Here is an 18,836-nt window from a genome sequence, read left to right on the forward strand (position 1 = left end):
TGTTGGATAGATGAGATGCAATGGTTTGAATTTTAAAGTACTCCAAAAGCTCATGTACTGCAGCTTTTTGTTCTCAATGAAGCTGTGTTCAGAGATGGGACTTTTGCAAAATGGTAAGAGCTGTAATCAATGGAGTCCCATGTTTTGGGCTTTGGGAACTGGACCTTGTGATTAAAGTGACCTATTTTTCTTTGCTCCCAAACCTCCATGAGGTTGAGTAATTCTACTCACTGCCATAATATCCTATCTCCTTACAGGTTCAGAATAGAATGACCCTACATTTATACTGGTGAGATGGTGAGCCAAAATAAATCTGTGTTGTTTTACATTGTTTTTTCTAAGTTTTTTTATCAGCATGTTTTAGTAGCAACAGAAAGCTGATAAACACATGAAAAGTATTAATGATTTCATCATAAGACAACTTCAGCATAATACATCTCCTGAAGATGTTTGAGAAATGATGGAAAAGTGGCTTGAGAAGTAAATACTTAAGACAATATCTACCATGAAAGAGGACATAGTCCTCTTCTCTGACAAAAGAACTCATAAAGCACAAGAGCTACAAGGCTCTTAATGATCAAGAAAAAGTTTTGGACTTCTTTCTACCTCAGGAAACAATACAAAAATAAGGACTGTGGCTAGAGGTGGTCAACTTCATGAAAAATTTTCATGCAAATACCTAGGAGTGTGGCCCAATTACCACACAATCTTCTGTAACACCATTTATTTTTATCCCCTGGAGAACCAATCAGAATGTTTGATTAGACATGAGGAAATCATTAACAAGCTCCAGTTCTCCCCATTTAATTTTTCTAAATGATTTCTCAGGAGCTGGAGAGATGGCTTAGCAGTTAAGGCATTCGCCTGCAAAGCCAAAGGAACCTTTGATTCTCTAGGACCCATTTAAGCCAGATACCTAAGGGGCTCATGCATTTGGAGTTCATTTGCAGTGGCTGGAGGCCTTGATGTGCCCATTCTCCCTCTATCCCCCTCTCTATCTCTCTCAAATAAATAAATAAGATATAAAAAATAAATGATTTTTCATTGCTACTTGCCATCCAACCTCCTTCATTTACTATTGGTAAGATGAAATTTCAGAGAGATAAGTGAAACTAGAGTCATATTATACGTGTCCCCAAGCCCAAGCTTCTTGGTTACTTGCTGTGGTCCTTCCCATCGTAATGTCTGTCTTGTTAATATGATTTTACACTAAGCATTGGGATTCAATCCATAGAAGTAAGTCTGGTTGAGATTATCTTTCTCCTTCCAATCCTGGACTTTCCTTATATCCATCAGCAGCCCACCCACTTGATCAGCTCCCTAGTGGGACAGTGCACTTACGTGTCCATGAATCTCCTGTTGAGGTGTAGAAGGGAGGCCACATCTGCATGGAGAGGAGGGTCCCGGACCACTTTATACTTTAAAGGCTTACAGTCCAGGCAAAGTGGGCTATCTGCAATGGAGGTCAGCATGGCAGCATCGATCTCCAGGTGCTCGTCCAGAGTATAGATCTGAATGCCATACACAGCTTCACCCACATCTAGAAGTCTGATGGTCAGAGGCACATCACAGAAGACATTCTGAGGGCCAAGTGAGATGTTCTTTCCATTAATAGTCAACAGTTTGATGTCATTGACAGCACCACTGGAGTCCCAGTCCGTGGAGACAAAGGTCACCCAGATTGTCAACGATTCAGGGACTAAAGGGTAGCGGAATTCCAGCTCGAGGTAGCAGCCTTGTGGCTCAGGGCAGGCTGGAGGGACTGTGTGTGGGTTGACAGCTGAATTTGGGCTCCAGGTACGGACACTGGACTTACAGGGCTGTTCAACATCTGGGTGACCTGTGGGAAAGAAAGGTGCAATTGAGTTCATGAAAAAAGACCTTCATTCCTGTCTTCATAGTTTCCTGCAGACCCCAGAGGAGACTGGTCTGATGAGAACTTAGAGAGATATGAGAGAGTCGATTCTCAGGGCCTTGGCAAATCTATATGCAGAGCACTATGTATATTCCCACCCCTACAAAACAGATTATAAGTAAATCACTAGACATTGCAAATTACATTTAAGTGATTCACTGTTGAGTCAATATTCAAACTTTCCTTCCTAACCTTCCACTTGGACACTTGGCTGCTTTGCATAGAAAGGACACATTTTGCAAAATACCTACTATGTCAAATGAACTCAACTCTTACATAGACTCATTTCAGAAGTAAGGAGACTAAGACTTAGAAATATAGCATTAATTGAACAAGGTAATATACTATGAACTATAAAAAGTCAGCATTAGACTCCAGTTTTGGCTTATTCTGAATTCTCTATAATTTTTCTGTGTCCTTGTTGAATACAGAGGTCATGAGAATAAACTAGAATAGCTTTAACATTATTGTCTTTGATGCAACCTGCCTGGACTGACAGAAGTACCAGAATAGCCCCAGCAGAAGTGAATAGACAGTGCACATGGCACATGCTTGAATGGAAGGTCAGGAGGGAAGCACAACCATGAATGGCATGGCTGCAAGACCATCCTGGGGCCATCTCATCTCCCCTCCTACCCTTTCTTACGTGAGATCATTCCATACGCCTGAGCATCTCTGAGTTCCTGTCCAATCTGACTCAGGAAAAAGGGAGTGGGTGAAAAGGGGGATAAGGAAGGAGGGATTCTATTGCTATTTCCTCAGAGATAGGATTCCTCTTTTCCACTAACCTCAGCCTGTAGAAACTTCTGAATTCTTCTCTGCTGAGGTCATATCCAGACCCTCAGAGAGCTGTCTCTTTCACTGCTGTGAAAATTAGTCAGACCTCAATGTGAAGATCTGCTCAAGGGAGTCCAGTGAGAGATATAGATTACTGGTAATGGTAGGATGAAAGAATCTCAAGTTGTCATCTTACCATATTCTTATTTTCACCTTTAGTATCACAGGTTGTTGTTGGTAGTGGTGGTGGCGGGGAATGTTTGTATGTGTGTGTGCGGGGGGGAGGTGAACATGCTGATTCTTTCTAAAGCAAGTGAGGCAAAAGCAATCTTTGCCTGAAAATTCTGAGTTAATGTCACAGGGTAACAGGAATCACCACAACATGAACACTGCTAAACCATATGGGGTAGGAAAGCTATTGTAAGGAAGGTTGCATGTAAATGGACTCATTACTTTACCAAGACAAGGGAGGAGAAAGAAGTAAAAATGGAGAAGAAAAGAAGAAAAGAAGAGAAATCGGGGCCGGAGAAAGGCACAAGTACTTTGTGTATATAATGCAGCAGTCCCAGAAGAGACAGACATAGTGTCACAATTCCCTCCCCTCCTGCTTGGCTAGATTCATCAATAACTCATAGAAACCACTGACTGCAAGCAGTTTAATGTTTCATTAAAGTAGAAAGCACAATGACAACTGATTACCTACTGATACCTTCTTCCCAACTACCCTCCAACGCACTGAATTCCTGGCTGTCTTAACTGTGGACTGTGACTGCACAGGTATCACTTAAGCATTCAGTTCATGTAATTGAAGAAAACAATTTACAGTGTGTGAAGAACATTCTCTAGCTGCTAGTTGACTCAACAGATTGTCAAAGTCCTGTGAGATAACTGACATTTTTGTTTCTGTTTTAGTTTTATTTCAAAGCACTGCCTGGTCTAGAATAGAGATTGCATTTGGTGGATGTTCAATCAAGATTTCCAAACATTCTTGCAAATCTGGTTGCAAAAGAGACCATAGCGTAGATTTTACAGCATGCTGTCCAGTGTTGGCTGCAAGGTAAACATGTCACCCCCTCCTTGTATTTTTTTCCTTGAATTGGCAAGGGATAAAGTGATCTTTCTCCCATCCTTGGAGAAAATGACTGCCAGTGGTAGGAAGCTGCTGTCTGGCTTATTTGTCCTCTCTGCTTGTTAATCAACAAAAGGATGAAATGCTTTCTGGACAGGAAGGTGAGTGCGGTCATTATGCTCACATGGAAAACAGAAGTATACATTCTAGTAAGGATTGTTCTTGTTTAGTTATTAGAGATAGATTCTTAGACATAGAAAAGAGATGCAAGGCTCATGAAGTGTGACCCATAACCAAGCAGCAAACCCTTTAATAATAATACCAGGCATCATGAAATGACCATTCTGCATGTGCGGGCTCTGTGCCAACAGTATAACATGGTAACATGGCAGGGCTCCTTCATCCTGGCAGCAAGTCTATGAAACAGGACTTCCAAAACTCTTTTCTATCTTTTTTTTTTTTTTGGTTTTTCAAAGTAGGGTCCAGCTCTAGCCCAGGATAACCTGGAATTCACTATGTACTCTCAGAGTGGCCTTGAACTCATGTTGCTCCTTCTACCTCTATTCCCAAGTACTGGGATTAAAGGTGTGTGCCACCATGCCCAGCTCCAAAACTCATTTTATGGGGGAAAAAAAAAAAAACCAAAACACCTGAGCCTCAAATGACTAAGCAGTTCCCTTGTAGGCAGTAGAAGATTGTGCAGCTCTGTTGGTCTAGGAAGAGTGCCAAGCTTTGAAGCAAAGGTTGGGTTAAAATGTCAACTATTCACCTTCTAGTTGCATTACCTATGTCATGTTGTCTACCTCAGTGCACAGCTGTAAAATGCAAATGAAATGAGGTCTTTCGCAGAAACTCACAAGTGCATTAGCTGTGTTCTGAAAAGGAATGAGGAACTAGGGAAGAAAATCTTAGTAGGACGAGGCATTTCAAGTCCAGTCAATAGTGGAGGGAGAAAATGTGACTTTAAATGGCTGTAGTATTGAAAAAGATGAACATCAAGTGCTACTAGCCAGGGAAGTGGAGCCCACGTGAGAACATGTCTTGCCGCATGAAGCAACCTGAATTTTACACTGGTAGATAAAGAACTCCATGAATTTTAAGCATGTAAGTAAATAAAATTTATTTTATAAGAAAATCAAGGGTTTAGAGACATTGATTAATACTATACTATGCATCCTTCCATTCATCCATTCATTATACATTTCTCTTTCTACTCATCTTTCCATTCTTTAATCTATCCATCCATCCACCAATCCATCTATATGACTACCCTTGTGTTAAAAGATTAACTACTGGGGCTGGAGAGATGGCTTAGTGGTTAAGCACTTGCCTGTAAAACCTAAGGATCCCAGTTTGAGAGTCGATTCCCCAGGACCCACGCTAGCCAGATGCACAAGGGGGCGCACTCGTCTGGAGTTCCTTTGTAGTGGCAAGAAGCCCTGGATTCTCTCTCTCTCTCTCTCTCTCTCTCTCTCTCTCTCTCTTTCTGCCTCCTTCTATCTGTCTGTCACTCTCAAATAAATAAATAAAAATAAACAAAAAAATTTAAAAAAATGATTAATTACTTGGTGTTAAATGCATTTCCAGACGTGGGCTTATCCCTGGGGTACAAGTTTTAGGTTATGCTATCTGTGTCAATGGAACATCTCCTCTAGTGAGTTCACTTAGGAGACTCTCATGATGCACACACCTATACTATGGACAAAAGGGGCATTGGAAATCATGAATGAGAGTTCCTTAAAGAAGAAAAAAGTGAGCAAAATTTGGTGCACTGATTGGATTTGTGGCTGAGAGACAGAAAGATGGGTTAAGAAAAGAAAAAAGGTGAGAGGAGTAGGGGGAAGGGATGGCAGAAAAAGTAACTGACAGGGCACTGAAAGGAAGAAGCAGGAAGAGTTATATAGATACTGTTGCTTCATTATTAATACACATCCTTTTGTATATATAGGGACTACATGAAAAGTTCCCTGTTTATATAAGCTGTCCTGTAGGAAAAAGGCCAAAGACACACATAGAAATATATTTATGCATACTTATGTTGATCCAAATTTACATTTATGAAGAGCTACACAGACACCTATTACACGTCTATGCATATAAACACAGCAGCTGTTAACATGAACACAGATACAGTGCCAGGATTTTGTTCGAGATCTACACTTCAGCACACCTAAAACCTTCTAGGAAGAACACTGGAGAGGGAGCTCCCACAAACAAGAAGAAAAATGAAAATAGCCATGTACCAATCTCTTACAGAAAATACAACACTTGGAGTGAATGAAAAGCTCATGTAAGTGATCTTAAGTGGAATTTGTGTCCGTCAGAGTCAGCCATATGATTCCTGGGATATAAATGTAATATGGCAAATACTTTAGCACACATTTATCTGCAATACATACTTTTTTTCTCCCTCAAGACCTAGGATTATAATTGCTTTTGTGAACAAAGGCAAAATGTTTTCAACACTACCTGCTATCTTAAAAAAAAAAAAACATTTTATTTGTATTTATTTATCTATTTGAGAGAGAGAGAGAGAGAGAGAGAGAGAGAGAGAGAGAGAGAGAGAATGGGTATCCAGCCCTTGCAAAAGAACTCCAGACACATACACCACCTTGCATATATGGCTTACATGGGCACTCAGGAAGTGAACCTGGGTCCTTAGGCTTTGCAGGGAAGTCCCTTAACTGCTAAGCTATCTCTCCAGGCCACTACTTACTAACTTTAGAATGAAGTTAATAGAGGTCAGTGGATATCCAATAAATACTTGTAAAATGATGCAACTTCTATTTTGTGAATATGAAGTTAAAAAGACATTCAATAATAGAAAGGGCATGATAATTTAATTATCCATTCTGCAGAAAACACACCATGACCAAAGGAGTTTAGAGACCCACTCAAGGGTGTGCAGCATTTATGGTGTGAAGAGCCAAGATCCACTCCTTCTTATCCTGTCCCATTCTTTGTCTCCAACCCCACAGAAACGTCTGGCATTGCTCATGAATTTGGAAGTTTTTTTGCTGGTTTGGGAAGTTCAAAACTTAAACACACAAAGATAAATAGGATGAAAATGAGTTGAGAAATAATTTACAGAGTTTGGCTCATGGAAAAGTTTATTTCTTCAAGGATATTAAAAGGGTCTGAGCCAAACAGATCACAGAGCCTATAATGGGAAGCCCTCTAAAAAGAGAACATCTTTCCCTGGGCTGCATGTACTAAATTTATATAGCAAGTTCCTGGTTTCCTTGGAAGCTTGCGTCAGATCAGACAACTGGGGGGCTTCACATTTGCACTTAAATTATGAACTGAACACCACTTTAAAGAGTCATGAACAAACAAGGAGCAGATTCCACTGATAGAACAGGTGGTTCAGATGCAGGTGTGTAGAGATATCTGCAAATTAAGTTATTCAAATAAGTAGTAGAACAGACTATGATGATTTTAGTCCAGAGAGATCTTTGCTGATCTTACCTCCCTAGTATCTCATGACTTTATGAACTTTTCTCTGTCGTCATTGGCATAGGTCTCACCCAGGTCACCACTATCGCTCACCTGGATTCTGAAAACAGCCTCAAACTCCTCACTTTTCTCTAGGACATTTCCCCATCATTGTTACCGACAAAGCAGCATCTTAAAAAACTTTACTTTTATTAATTTATTTATTTAATGGGGGGAAAAAAAGAAGGAGAGAGAGAGAGAAAGAGAGAGGGTGAGGGACATGTCAGGGACTCCAGCCACAGCAAACAAACTCCAGAAGCATGCAACACCTGTGCATTTGGCTTATATAAATCCTAAGGAATTAAATCTAGGTCCTTAGGCTTTGCAGCCAAGTACCTTAAGTGCTATGTCATCTCAGAAGCCCTAGAGAAGTTTTCCAGTGCTCACACCTCACCACTTACCTTGCCCAAGAATAGTTAAACTTTTGCCAATTGTAACCTCACCTGGGAAATTTTTATGTGACCCCAGCACAGAGCTATGTAGAACAGGCAGACAGATCAAATATTTATTGAAAATAAATCATAAATTTTATTGTAGCACACACATACTAATATATCTTTCACAATTATAAAATACAAATGCAAGCAAATTATTATACTAATAAGATGGATGTGTTTATTTATATTTTACATAAAAATTTAGTCTTGGCTAAATATTTCATATAGGATATAAAGCATCATCAACACTTTTCAGCGTTGATTTTTATCACATTATCACTAATGTTGAGAACACTGCTTTACATAAATGTACAATACAAGATGGCAGAAGTATATGTGTAGCCATGTCAGAAATCACTGAAGTTCTGTCCTATTCCTGTCAAAATTCAGCTAACATTTTTTTTAATGAATCTTAAGCAAGGAATTCAACAGTAGTTTTTAAAGTCAGACTTTCTCAGACTATCCATTCCAGTGATATGCTAATCTGATATGTACATGCTGAGGAATGGTGGTAGGAAATTATTAAAATTCTTTTGTTTTTTTTTTTTTGCAATTAGACTAGTATGTTTATGTAAGAGCAGAAAATGTTGTAGAAACAGTGAAAACACTGCTTTTCATGGCATATAATAATAAACTTTGAGCTACGATGTTCCAGGCAGAGTTCATCGCATTGCTGCGTGTGACAGCACACACAGTGCAGAGCGCACAAGCTGTACTGAGACCTAGGCTGCAGTGTCATTGTGCAATGCAACGTGGCCTGTCGCTATCAGAAAAAACTCCAGCTCAGTATACACCTGGATGGGAGAAAATTTTGGTCACGGCCCATTCAGAAACTTTTTTACTCTTGCACATTTTTTGTAACATCTACATTTTTTTTTAATTGAGGAAATATATTTATTTGAAAAATACATTATATGTTTGTTACCAGTCTTTCCATCTTCTATTATATTGTTAAGTGTATATATATATATATATATATATATATATATATATATATATATATTCATTTTTATTTTGACTTCTACATAATTACAGTCTGATGAATTTACTTTTAAATATTTCCTTTTTCTGTTGTCATAGGTAAAATGATAAACTTTAGTTATCCAACATTACATGGGACTGTGATCCACAGTTTATGAAGCTATTTCCTACCTCAATCAGACAATTGGTCTCTCCTCTAAGTGTGAATCCAACCCCATTCTCATGTGGCTATTATCCATATCAAGTATCCATCCATCACCCTTAACATTCTTTTCATGCTATAAAACTATTTCGACACACACAGTATTAAGCTTTGTCTGTGTAGTTTATATAAACTTACTAGTAGCTGTCATACTGTAAATAAAATGAAGGCGTTTTAAAACACAAGAATATGTAGTGTGTGTGTTCCATTAGGCTTCAGAGCACTAATTACTTTGCACATCATGTAATCATAGAGCTCCACTGTACTCTCAGAAGAGAATGAATGAGAACGAGTTGATGATGTAATCATATTACCATGAAAATAATTTTGACTTGAAGATACCTGGATAAACCCTTTAGGTACCCTGTGGGCCTCTAGAGCATGCCTTGAAGCCATGTAAATATATTAAACTTTCAATGCTTAAATGCATTTTGTGGCATTTAATGGGAAAACTAAGTCTCCAGTCCTGGGTGTTGTCCCCTTCTTTCTGAGTTCTCAACACAGGCTCATCACACAGATTGGTAATTGCCCATTTACTTATCTCCCTCCCTGGTGCATGTTCAGCACACCCTTGCCCACACACTCAGGGCAGTGCTTAGCACATTGCTCCAGTGGCAAGCATGGACAAGAGCAGGTTCACTCTATGAAAATAAGCAAAATGTTGCCAGATGTCAGAGACACAGCTTCTTCTGGGAGATACGAATCTGGGTTTGCTTGGGTAGAAGATATGACTGCAGATTTCAGGAAGAACTTTTCAAAGAGCCATCACAGGGCATGGGGGAGTCTTTGTGAGGAAGATCATGAGGGTGTTCCATCACTGGGTGGGGACAAGCTGGATGATCCTAGTCATCTCTTCCAAGTCTGACAGCCTGTGATTCTGTCAGGCTGAGTGAGGGCCTCTCTCAGACAGCCCTCTTGCTTTACATTCCAGATGTATTTATTTAAGTTCTCAAGTTCAACTCTCATTTTTATTTTAAGCTACTTTAGAAAATACAGTGCCATCATTTTTCAAATTCACCTTCCTCCCTTGCTTTATTCTATGTCTGGCTTATCCTTTTCAATACTCTTTCTAAAAATATATAAGACAGAAGAAGAGTTCTCACTGACGATCCTTGAGATGACTCCATTCCCTCTGGTGAGCTATTGTGTAGGTGCCCCACCCAGGAATTCTTGGCACCAGCTGACCTAGACTAAAACAAGAGGGACAAGACAGAGCCAGGGTCAGGCATAAATGCCTGGGAGGACAGCACAGAGTCTTTACCTCTCTGGCTGCAGGGCCAAGTGAAAGAGTACCACAATCAGGAGTGGATAAAAGATGTCCTCTTTGTTTTTGTAGAGTACACAGTAGGTATATCTATACAAAATAATAATGTTGCAAGAAAGCTCAGCTAGCAGCTTTTTGGGAAGCCTGACAAATAACCCTCGTACAAAGCAAGTTTTTTTTTTTTTTTTTTCCCATGGATAGAGACTAGAATAGTGGCAACTCAGGACTATTTCCCTCAAATGTTTCCCAGGTAGATGTGTTGCCATAAAGAGCATCCATGGGAATAATCAAAGAGAATACTTGGGCCCCAGGAAGTCCTGGAAATAGCTGAAGCGGAATTAAAGATGACTGATGCCTCAAAGTTCCCACAGATGTTGGTTGACTCTAATATGATTTGTTTGTACTCACCAGTAGTTGGATCCTGGAATTCACAGAAACCCTTCTATGTACTGGGTCATTATCAGGCATAGGGTTTTGGGCCCTTGTTCAATATTATGGTATCGTCATATGCTCATATGTGACATGAGATTAACATACTTAGAAATAATGTGCCCAGAAATATTTGTTAAATGAAGAGTGTCTGAATACTGGCTTTGCAAAGCAATCTTAACATTTAATAAAGGAAAGACTGGTAAAAATGATAAAATCCCATGCACTTTAAATTTGTTTTGTGGGCTTAGGAAACTTGTTTGCTATGTAACCATGAGAACCCAAGTTTGATACATAGACCCCACACAGACAAGCTGGGCATGGAGAAAGCTTGTTATCCTAGCACTGGGGAGGCAGAGTCAGGAAAATGTCTAGGGCTCACTGGGAAGTCTATTGATGAGCCCCAGGCCAATGAGAGACTCTGTCTAAAGAAAGAAAAAAAAAAATGATGCTGACTGGTACGTAGTGGGAATAGCATCTGAGGTTGTGCTTGAGACACATTCACATATATACATATTTACACACTTAGATACACACTAACTTTGTTTTCCAGGCATCCCACCTGTCAGTGAGGATTCAGAAGCCTGGCTTACCTTCTGCTTCCCGAGGGCTCCAGTGTCCAGATGGGCCACAGGGCATAGGAGAGGAGGCATTGAAAGCATATTGTACCAGGATTCTCCCTTCCAGGCAAAGGTCACATGCTGATCCCAATTCTCTAGGAGGTGAAGGAAAGCAAGGAAATGCACAGACTTAGGAAAAGTTGAGTGAGCAATTGATGGGACTGGGGCAAAGCAATAAGGCGGAGGAAACAATCTGTGTTATCCCATTTAGTCCCCACACATGCTGAAGCTTTTTAAAAATGAATATAAATGAGATTCCACCCACTGCCCAGGAATTTGTTTGGTCCTAAGTGTCTTCTGTTCTGATGGCACATATCTGATGCTGATGCATAACATAGTTCAGATGTTACATGTGATGATGTAGCATGCTCTGATGCTGAGACATACATTGGTACTGGTGCTACAAACTCTCATGAAGTACACATTGATGTGGGCTACACTGATCATAATGCATACACTTCCCTGGTTTCAAGCAGCACACAGTCAACGAGCCAGAAGATTACTACCTGGAAAAACTTTAATTTCATCTAGCATGGGGAGCACCACTGAAAATTTGTTGCATTGTGAGAATTTCTTTTATTTTTCTCACATTGGACTCAAAAATTACTCCTTTAAGAATACTTCCCAGGGACTTACTATGTGCCAGGTACTGTCCTGAAGGTATTACACATAGAGAATACATGGGTTCTTCATCAAAAAATGAGTGGGCTAGATGAGATGATGCCTAAGAAACCTCCCAGCTTTGACATTCTGGGGATAGATGAGTCACTGTGCAATTTACCAGTCAAAATCAGTTTCTTTACTATGCCATCTAATTTATTTGAGCAGCTTTTCAGAGGGTGAGCCAATCTTTCAACGGGACCAGTCCCAAAAGTGGAACAGGATGGTGGCTTCCCCTACTTTCTTTACTCTCTTGTATATCTTTATTCAATTTTTCTTTGGCTATATAACAGCTTCTGGGTTCCTACTTGTTTTCTATATTTGGCATCTGTTTGGAAGGCAGAGGAATGACTGTCCTGTGTTCTTGTGGACCTACAACTTCAAATCCAAGTGTTTGCTGGGGCAATGGCAACTAAGTCTCAAGAAGCTGTCATGAAATGTTCCAGCTCAGTCCCTTGTTTCTCAATGTACAATAACCCTGCTGATCCTCTTTCATTCCAAGAAGAATCTCTGACTTTAGCTACTTGCAAGGACACACTGGTATGGCCAGATCTCAAGCCACAGAAAAACTCTCTGTACTTCTGGAAGCATATCCTAAGGGGCGAAAATAACGTGTGAACACACTGGTGTACTTCCCCTTCCCCCATGCAAGGACCAGGAATTCACCTTCAAGTCTAAGCTCAATAGGTCATGTATTTGCTTACCTTCTTGGGTAACCCCAGTTCCCATGCTCCCAATTCTCATCACTCTACCCTTGTCTCTGTCAACTGATATTTTCTGGCATTGCCACCTTCAATCATGTTATTCCTCTCTCACGTTTGTCACCTGTCTCACACCACCCTTAAAAGTTCACCTTGCATATGACTGCCTCTAGGAAGACATTTTTATATATGTGTATATTTTCTCAGGAGGTTATTAGGTCATTGATAACAAGATCAATAGTTATGCTTCTCTTTTTTTAGGGTTCAGTATGCTACTTAATCCCAAATGCTAGCCAGTAGACATGTTTGGATAGATGGAGGGGTATATGCATGGATGAATGAATATTAGCCATTCACACATATTTATAATACTTATGGCTGATATAGTCCAGATCTTCAAACTACATATTGTAGAAACCGTACATTGGTAGAAATCTTGAAAATGTAATATGTTCACTGATAGGAAAATAAGCTCAGTCAGTGGTCAACCACTACTATCATGGTCATCAGCTATGACAGAGTATTTATAGTAATTATTCAGTTGTATTCAAAATGTATACACTATTACATTAAGCAGAATAGTCATTGTCAAAGCCTAATCTGTAATACTATCACAATGTTATTCAAATAATCTCATGTAAAAATACTATTGGGAATAATTTCTGAATGGTGGAACATAGGTTGATTGTTATCTCCTATTCTTTTTAGAGTTAGTGGTTTTCTGAATTTGCCACATGCTTGAACTAAAAATGAGTTGCTTTTGGGGAAGCAACAGTGATAACAATCATATTTGCATAAATATATTTCTAAGGAAGTGTGAGAGAGACAAAGAGAGAAAAAGAGAGGGAGAGAGAGAGAGAGAGAGAGAGAGAGAGAGAGAGAGGAGAGAGAGAGAGAAGAAAGGAGACTTAGCACTGCTAATGAGGGTAGAGTTCCTTTACAATGACTGTTTCAATGAATAGAAGCTCTAAGTCACTTGACTAATTTTTTGACAGCAGAACAAGAAAATTAGAAATGTCCCACTGGGTTCAAGATCAATGCTGATCTTGATGGTCACTGAGGTGGTTTGAATGTAAAATACCCACGTAGACTGTGTGTTTTAATTTTTAATTTCCAGCTGGTGGAACCTTTAGGATATAGAGACTAACTGAAGGACATACACACTGGGGACAGGTGTTGAAGTGTTACAGCCTAGTACTGTTTATTGTTTTATCTCTGTCTATTTATTCCCTGCTGATGTGAAAATGTGATATTGGCTCCAGCTTTCCATATCTTCCCTGTCAGAATGGATTCTACCTTCTGGAACTTTAAGCCAGTAAAATAATTTCCTTCTGTAAGCTGCTTCAGGTCAGGTGTTTTGTCCCAGCAATGAGAAAGTAAAAGTAACTGAGGCAGTGATTGATTCTTTTTTTTTTTTTTTCTATATCCCAGAGAACTTTTACTGGATGCAAGAATATAGATAGATGATGATGATTAAGATACACAGTTAGATAGATACACACAGACTTGTTGTCATTTAATTCTAAAATCATACAAGGTTTCAAGAAATTATTTGATGAATGAGTAAACTGATAGCTGATAACAAATGTGATATGATATATTCTATTTTTTTAAAAAAATATTTTATTATTTTTATTTCTTTATTTGAGAGCCACAGATAGAGAAAGAGGCAGAGAGAGAGAGAGAAAGAATGGGGGTGCCAAGGCTTCCAGCCACTGCAAATGAACTCCAGACACATGCGCCACCTTGTGCAATCTGGCTAATGTGGGTCCTGGGGAATGGAGCCTCGAACCGGGGTCCTTAGGCTTCACAGGCAAACATTTAACTGCTAAGCCATCTCTCCAGCCCTGACATATTCTATATATCCATGGAGTGTTTGTGTCCCTGGACACTGATATTTAGTTGATTTTCAGGGACACCTACACACACACACACACACACACACACACACACACACACACACACACAATGTCTCTCTCTCTTTCAGAGAGGGGGTGGGGTGGGACTGCAATCATGTAACTGAAGAATGTTAATGCTGGGGGGACAATTTTCTTACCCAGATTATATGAGAGTCAAAGCCCAAAGCTATAAGCTTGCTCTACTCAATGAAGTAGTTGGCAACCACATGTGGCTATTAAAAATTTAACTAATAAACTTTAAAGGCACTTAAATTTTTTTTCCTCACATCCATTGTATTTCAAGTAGTTCCTAGGCAGAGATGAAAAGTGGCTACTATCTTAGTCAATGAAGCTATAGGACATTTCTATTACTGCACAAAGGCATATGTGATAGTGCTTCTTCAAGCCATCTTCTGTGTGAAAATGGATTCATTCTCTCTTGTTCAACTACAATGGCACTAATATATACCATCTTTATGAAAAGTTACTACTAGTTGACTGTATTCTAATATATGGAAAACAAATACTTGTTGATGAAGGTTCTCTCTCTCTCTCATATATACATATATATATATACATATATACATATGTATATATGTATAGAATGTCTCTTTTGGCTTCCAGATAGTAAGATAGTAAAACTAATGCTAAAGAAGTAGAGGATACATTTGTCATGATTTCAGAGCCCAATCACTCAGTTCCTAGCCTAGTATTCCTTCCAATATACCATGTCTGGTTGTTCAGGTAGCTGAAACCAGCCAGCTAACACACATATGCAAGATAAAAATAAAGGAGTTAAAAAAGCCAGGGGTGGCCTTGAATTATTTATTCAGTTGCATATGTGTGAGGACATAGGCTGTAGGAGGGTCTGAATCTATCTTCTTAAGGAAAACTCTTGTACTCTCTTAGACCACAGATGCAGAACAGCAGGAGGACATGAGCATGGCCAGGGGCAAGATGTCGGCATTGATGGATGATGTGCAAAGCACCAGAGGTTTTGCAGGGAAAGGGAATTTTCAAGTAGCTAAACAGCTCTGGAAAACATATAATATGGAAACAGCATTTGTGTGTAGAATACATGTACTTAGCATATCACACATGTCATTTGTTGAATACCCCAAGAAAAGCTAGGGGATGTGGGCACTGGTAGCAGCAGCTGTTTACGGAAGAGGACTCAGAGATATCAGAACAGTGAGGTGGCTTGTCCATGGTCCTCTTCACTAAGAGCAATGAAGCTGTGTAAAGAAAACTGATGACCTGACATCAAAGCTTGTACTTCATACTAAGCCCACCACAGGAATATAAACTCCACGTGCTTGGGAGAGTGATATGAATGAAACATAGTTCTACTTTCCTGCAACAAGTTATTGATACTCATGGTCCAACTTCCTTTTGCTATAGACTGTGGTCTACATAGCTGCTAAACTTAATTAGACATGTTCCCAAAACTGTCAGTTTTAATTTAGCATGTGATAACTCCATTATGAAATCTTAGCCTGAACAGAATAGCTATTGTATGAGCTTCAAGTACCAACCTACTATACGTTATTAAAAACATACTGATTGAAGCTGAGGGCACTATGTAATACAGACATATCTCATTACACAACAATTAACCCTCCAATAGGTTTCCAATAATCAGATGGAATTTATTTAATGGACAATAACGGCTTTATGAAATACAAATTGAATACACACACAGGAAACTTCAGTTATAAAACTTCCATTTTTAAAGTGGAATAAAGGCCAAGGCTTGACCAAAACTCTGATACTTCTCATCATCTTATGAAAATAAATAAATCTACAAGCTGCCAGAAAGCTTGCTCTGCAGTGTCACATGAGGCTTCCCAAACCCAGCTCTGAGTGAAGTTGTGGCAGCTGGGGCTGGGGAAAGGGGTTCCTACAGACAGCCCAGAGAGGAACTTTCCTTCCCCTCCAATTACATTCTTACCCAGCTGCAAAAAGGAAGGGTCTAGATTTAGAGGCTGATAGTTACTGTCAAAAATTAGAGCTCAAATTTTCTGTGTTATCATGATCTAATATGACTTTATTTTTTTTTTTAATTTATTTAAACTTCCATATAAGTCATGTATCTGTGAATCACAATGTAATGTTTTCATATAGGTGGGCCGATGTGGAATGACTAAACTAGGCTGATGAACAAACTGTCAGCTCTCATACTTACCAATATTGCTCATGAAAGCATTTAAATTTTATTAATTTTGAAGTACACAAGGCATTTATATTTATGATGGACACATTTCTGATCTCTGGAGGATGTATCCCCTAACTGAACCTCTGTCAGCATCTTCCCTTATCCTCCAGGGATTTTTCTACTCTTTACTTTGATGAGTTCAACTTTAAAAAATTCTACATGTAAATGAGATCAGGTAATGTTTACCTCTCTGTGCCTGGCTTATTTCAAGTTTCAAAGTACATGAGGTGTATGGTATCTCTTAGGGAAAATTATTTTCGTTTGTTTGGATTTCTATTTAGTGCTATTATAGCTAGATCATGTGATAGTTTTATTTTAACTTTTCTGAGAAGCCTCCATTATGTCTATATTAATTTATGTTCTTTCCAACAATGTACAAGATTCTCTTTTCTCTACAGCTTAGTCTTTTTTTTCCTTTTTACTTCTTTGGAAGAGAAATATTAAAAGTATGAGGTGCTATCTTACTGCAGATATAACTTGTAATTTTCCTCCTTATTACTGAGATTGAATATTTAATATATATATATTGCCTACTTGTACGTCTTCTTTTGAGAAATGTCTGTCGAACTCTTTTGTTTAATGTTTCTTTATGCACATTACCAAACATACACATGTAAATAAGTGTTTTATGCTGTCTTTTTGTGGAAATGCACATTAGCTTTGTAGCACTAGTTTTCCAACAATGTAATAAAAGCACATGGGAGTCATGAAGAAGACATCTGGAAATGTGAGATGGAGTCCAGCCCTCACCACTTTCTGTGGGCTGTTGGTCGAATTTCTCCAACTCTTTCATCTCTAGTTCTGTCCTTATCTGGCACATGAGGAAGAGGATCCATGTTTTTACTGTGTTACTGGGAATATTAAATGAGACTCTGTATATAAAGCATTTAAGACAGAGTCCATCACATGAGAAACAGCTGTATTCCCAGAAGAGAAATACAAATTAATTACTAGCATGGCTATCATTTTCATTATCATCAATGTTATATCACCATTGTTGGTTATGTATCCCAAGAGAGCTAGGGATAGGAATAATGTATTTTCTGAATAATAGCAAAGTTCAACAATAGATGCAAATATTTTTATGAATATTTATTTATTCATTTATTTTTTTAGTGCAGAGGGCCAAACTCTTAGCTACATACATGTTAGGTAAATGCTTTACCACTGAATTACATGGCTAGCCCATGAATCTTTTATATCTGGTTCCTCAAGAGTTTCTACCCTGAAAGGGCCCACAAAAGAACATTTCATCCTTGTCTGCACCTTCTGGTCACTGTGATATTTCAGATTCACTTTCCAGAGGAGAAGAGCTAGGGAGCCTTAAGGGATGAAGAGGGAAAGTGATATGTCCAATGGCATACAGGAAATTTGTGACAGGCAGGGGAGCAGCACTCGGGCATTTTACACATTATTATTTCCTGGTTTTCTCAATACCCTGCCCTCATATCTAGCAATGCTAGGTGTACTCAAAGATTATGGTTTTCTATATACATATGATTTTACAAATGTTAATACTGACACACTTACAAATGTCCCAAACATATGTATCATTTCATATTTAATGTGAGTTTTATATATAATATGAATGGTTTGCTGATTAAACAGTGGTAATTATAACACCTGAGCTAATGGAGTCAGGATCAGAAGAAATGTCTAACAATATGTTTCCAGGTTGCTTAAATAATGACATTTCAATCATCCATTCAGCTAAAAATGAATATCATTAGCTGTTCATCTTTATCACTAATTATTCTCTTAATTCCTGACTGAAACTTTTTGCCATGAGTCCACATACCAGTCACTGTGTCCTGTTGATGGGGATTCCTGGTCAACAAGAACAAGAGTTTGGACAAATGTTCCTCCAGGGCTGCTTCCCTTACAAGTCTTCCTCTTCTTGGCAGGAGAGGAAGGCAGGGATGAACATTGCACAGGGCACACTCACCTTTCAAAGAAGTGGCCATCGATGGGTGGGAACCATTCCAGCATCACAGAGCTGGTCGTGTGGCCCACAACCTGGGGGGCAAGAGCAACAGGTGCCGGCTTCCTGGATGGCTGCCAGCTCTGGTACACTAGGTCCAGGTAACAGTGCATTCTAGCAACTTGATTGGGCGTGAAGGAGTCCGTACAGTCGTCATCTGCAAGAGTTAGGAGGAAAGATAAGTTCCAAGTT

General features: G+C 39.1%; 1 protein-coding gene across 3 annotated transcripts in view; it reads right to left on the reverse strand.

Annotated features, from left to right (window-relative positions):
- Window positions 1-18,836, reverse strand: part of Pappa (pappalysin 1) — a 250,351-nt gene that overhangs the window by 160,348 nt on the left and 71,167 nt on the right. For all 3 annotated transcript variants that reach the window (XM_004662682.2, XM_045150186.1, XR_006637197.1), the window contains exons 5-7: window positions 18,609-18,801; window positions 11,163-11,284; window positions 1,342-1,840 (exon numbers count right to left, since the gene is read on the reverse strand). In XM_004662682.2, coding sequence (XP_004662739.2) covers window positions 1,342-1,840; window positions 11,163-11,284; window positions 18,609-18,801 — 814 coding nt within the window. The remainder of the gene's footprint in view (window positions 1-1,341; window positions 1,841-11,162; window positions 11,285-18,608; window positions 18,802-18,836) is intronic.

Source organism: Jaculus jaculus, chromosome 1 (assembly GCF_020740685.1).
Source record: "Jaculus jaculus isolate mJacJac1 chromosome 1, mJacJac1.mat.Y.cur, whole genome shotgun sequence".
NCBI lineage: Eukaryota > Metazoa > Chordata > Mammalia > Rodentia > Dipodidae > Jaculus > Jaculus jaculus.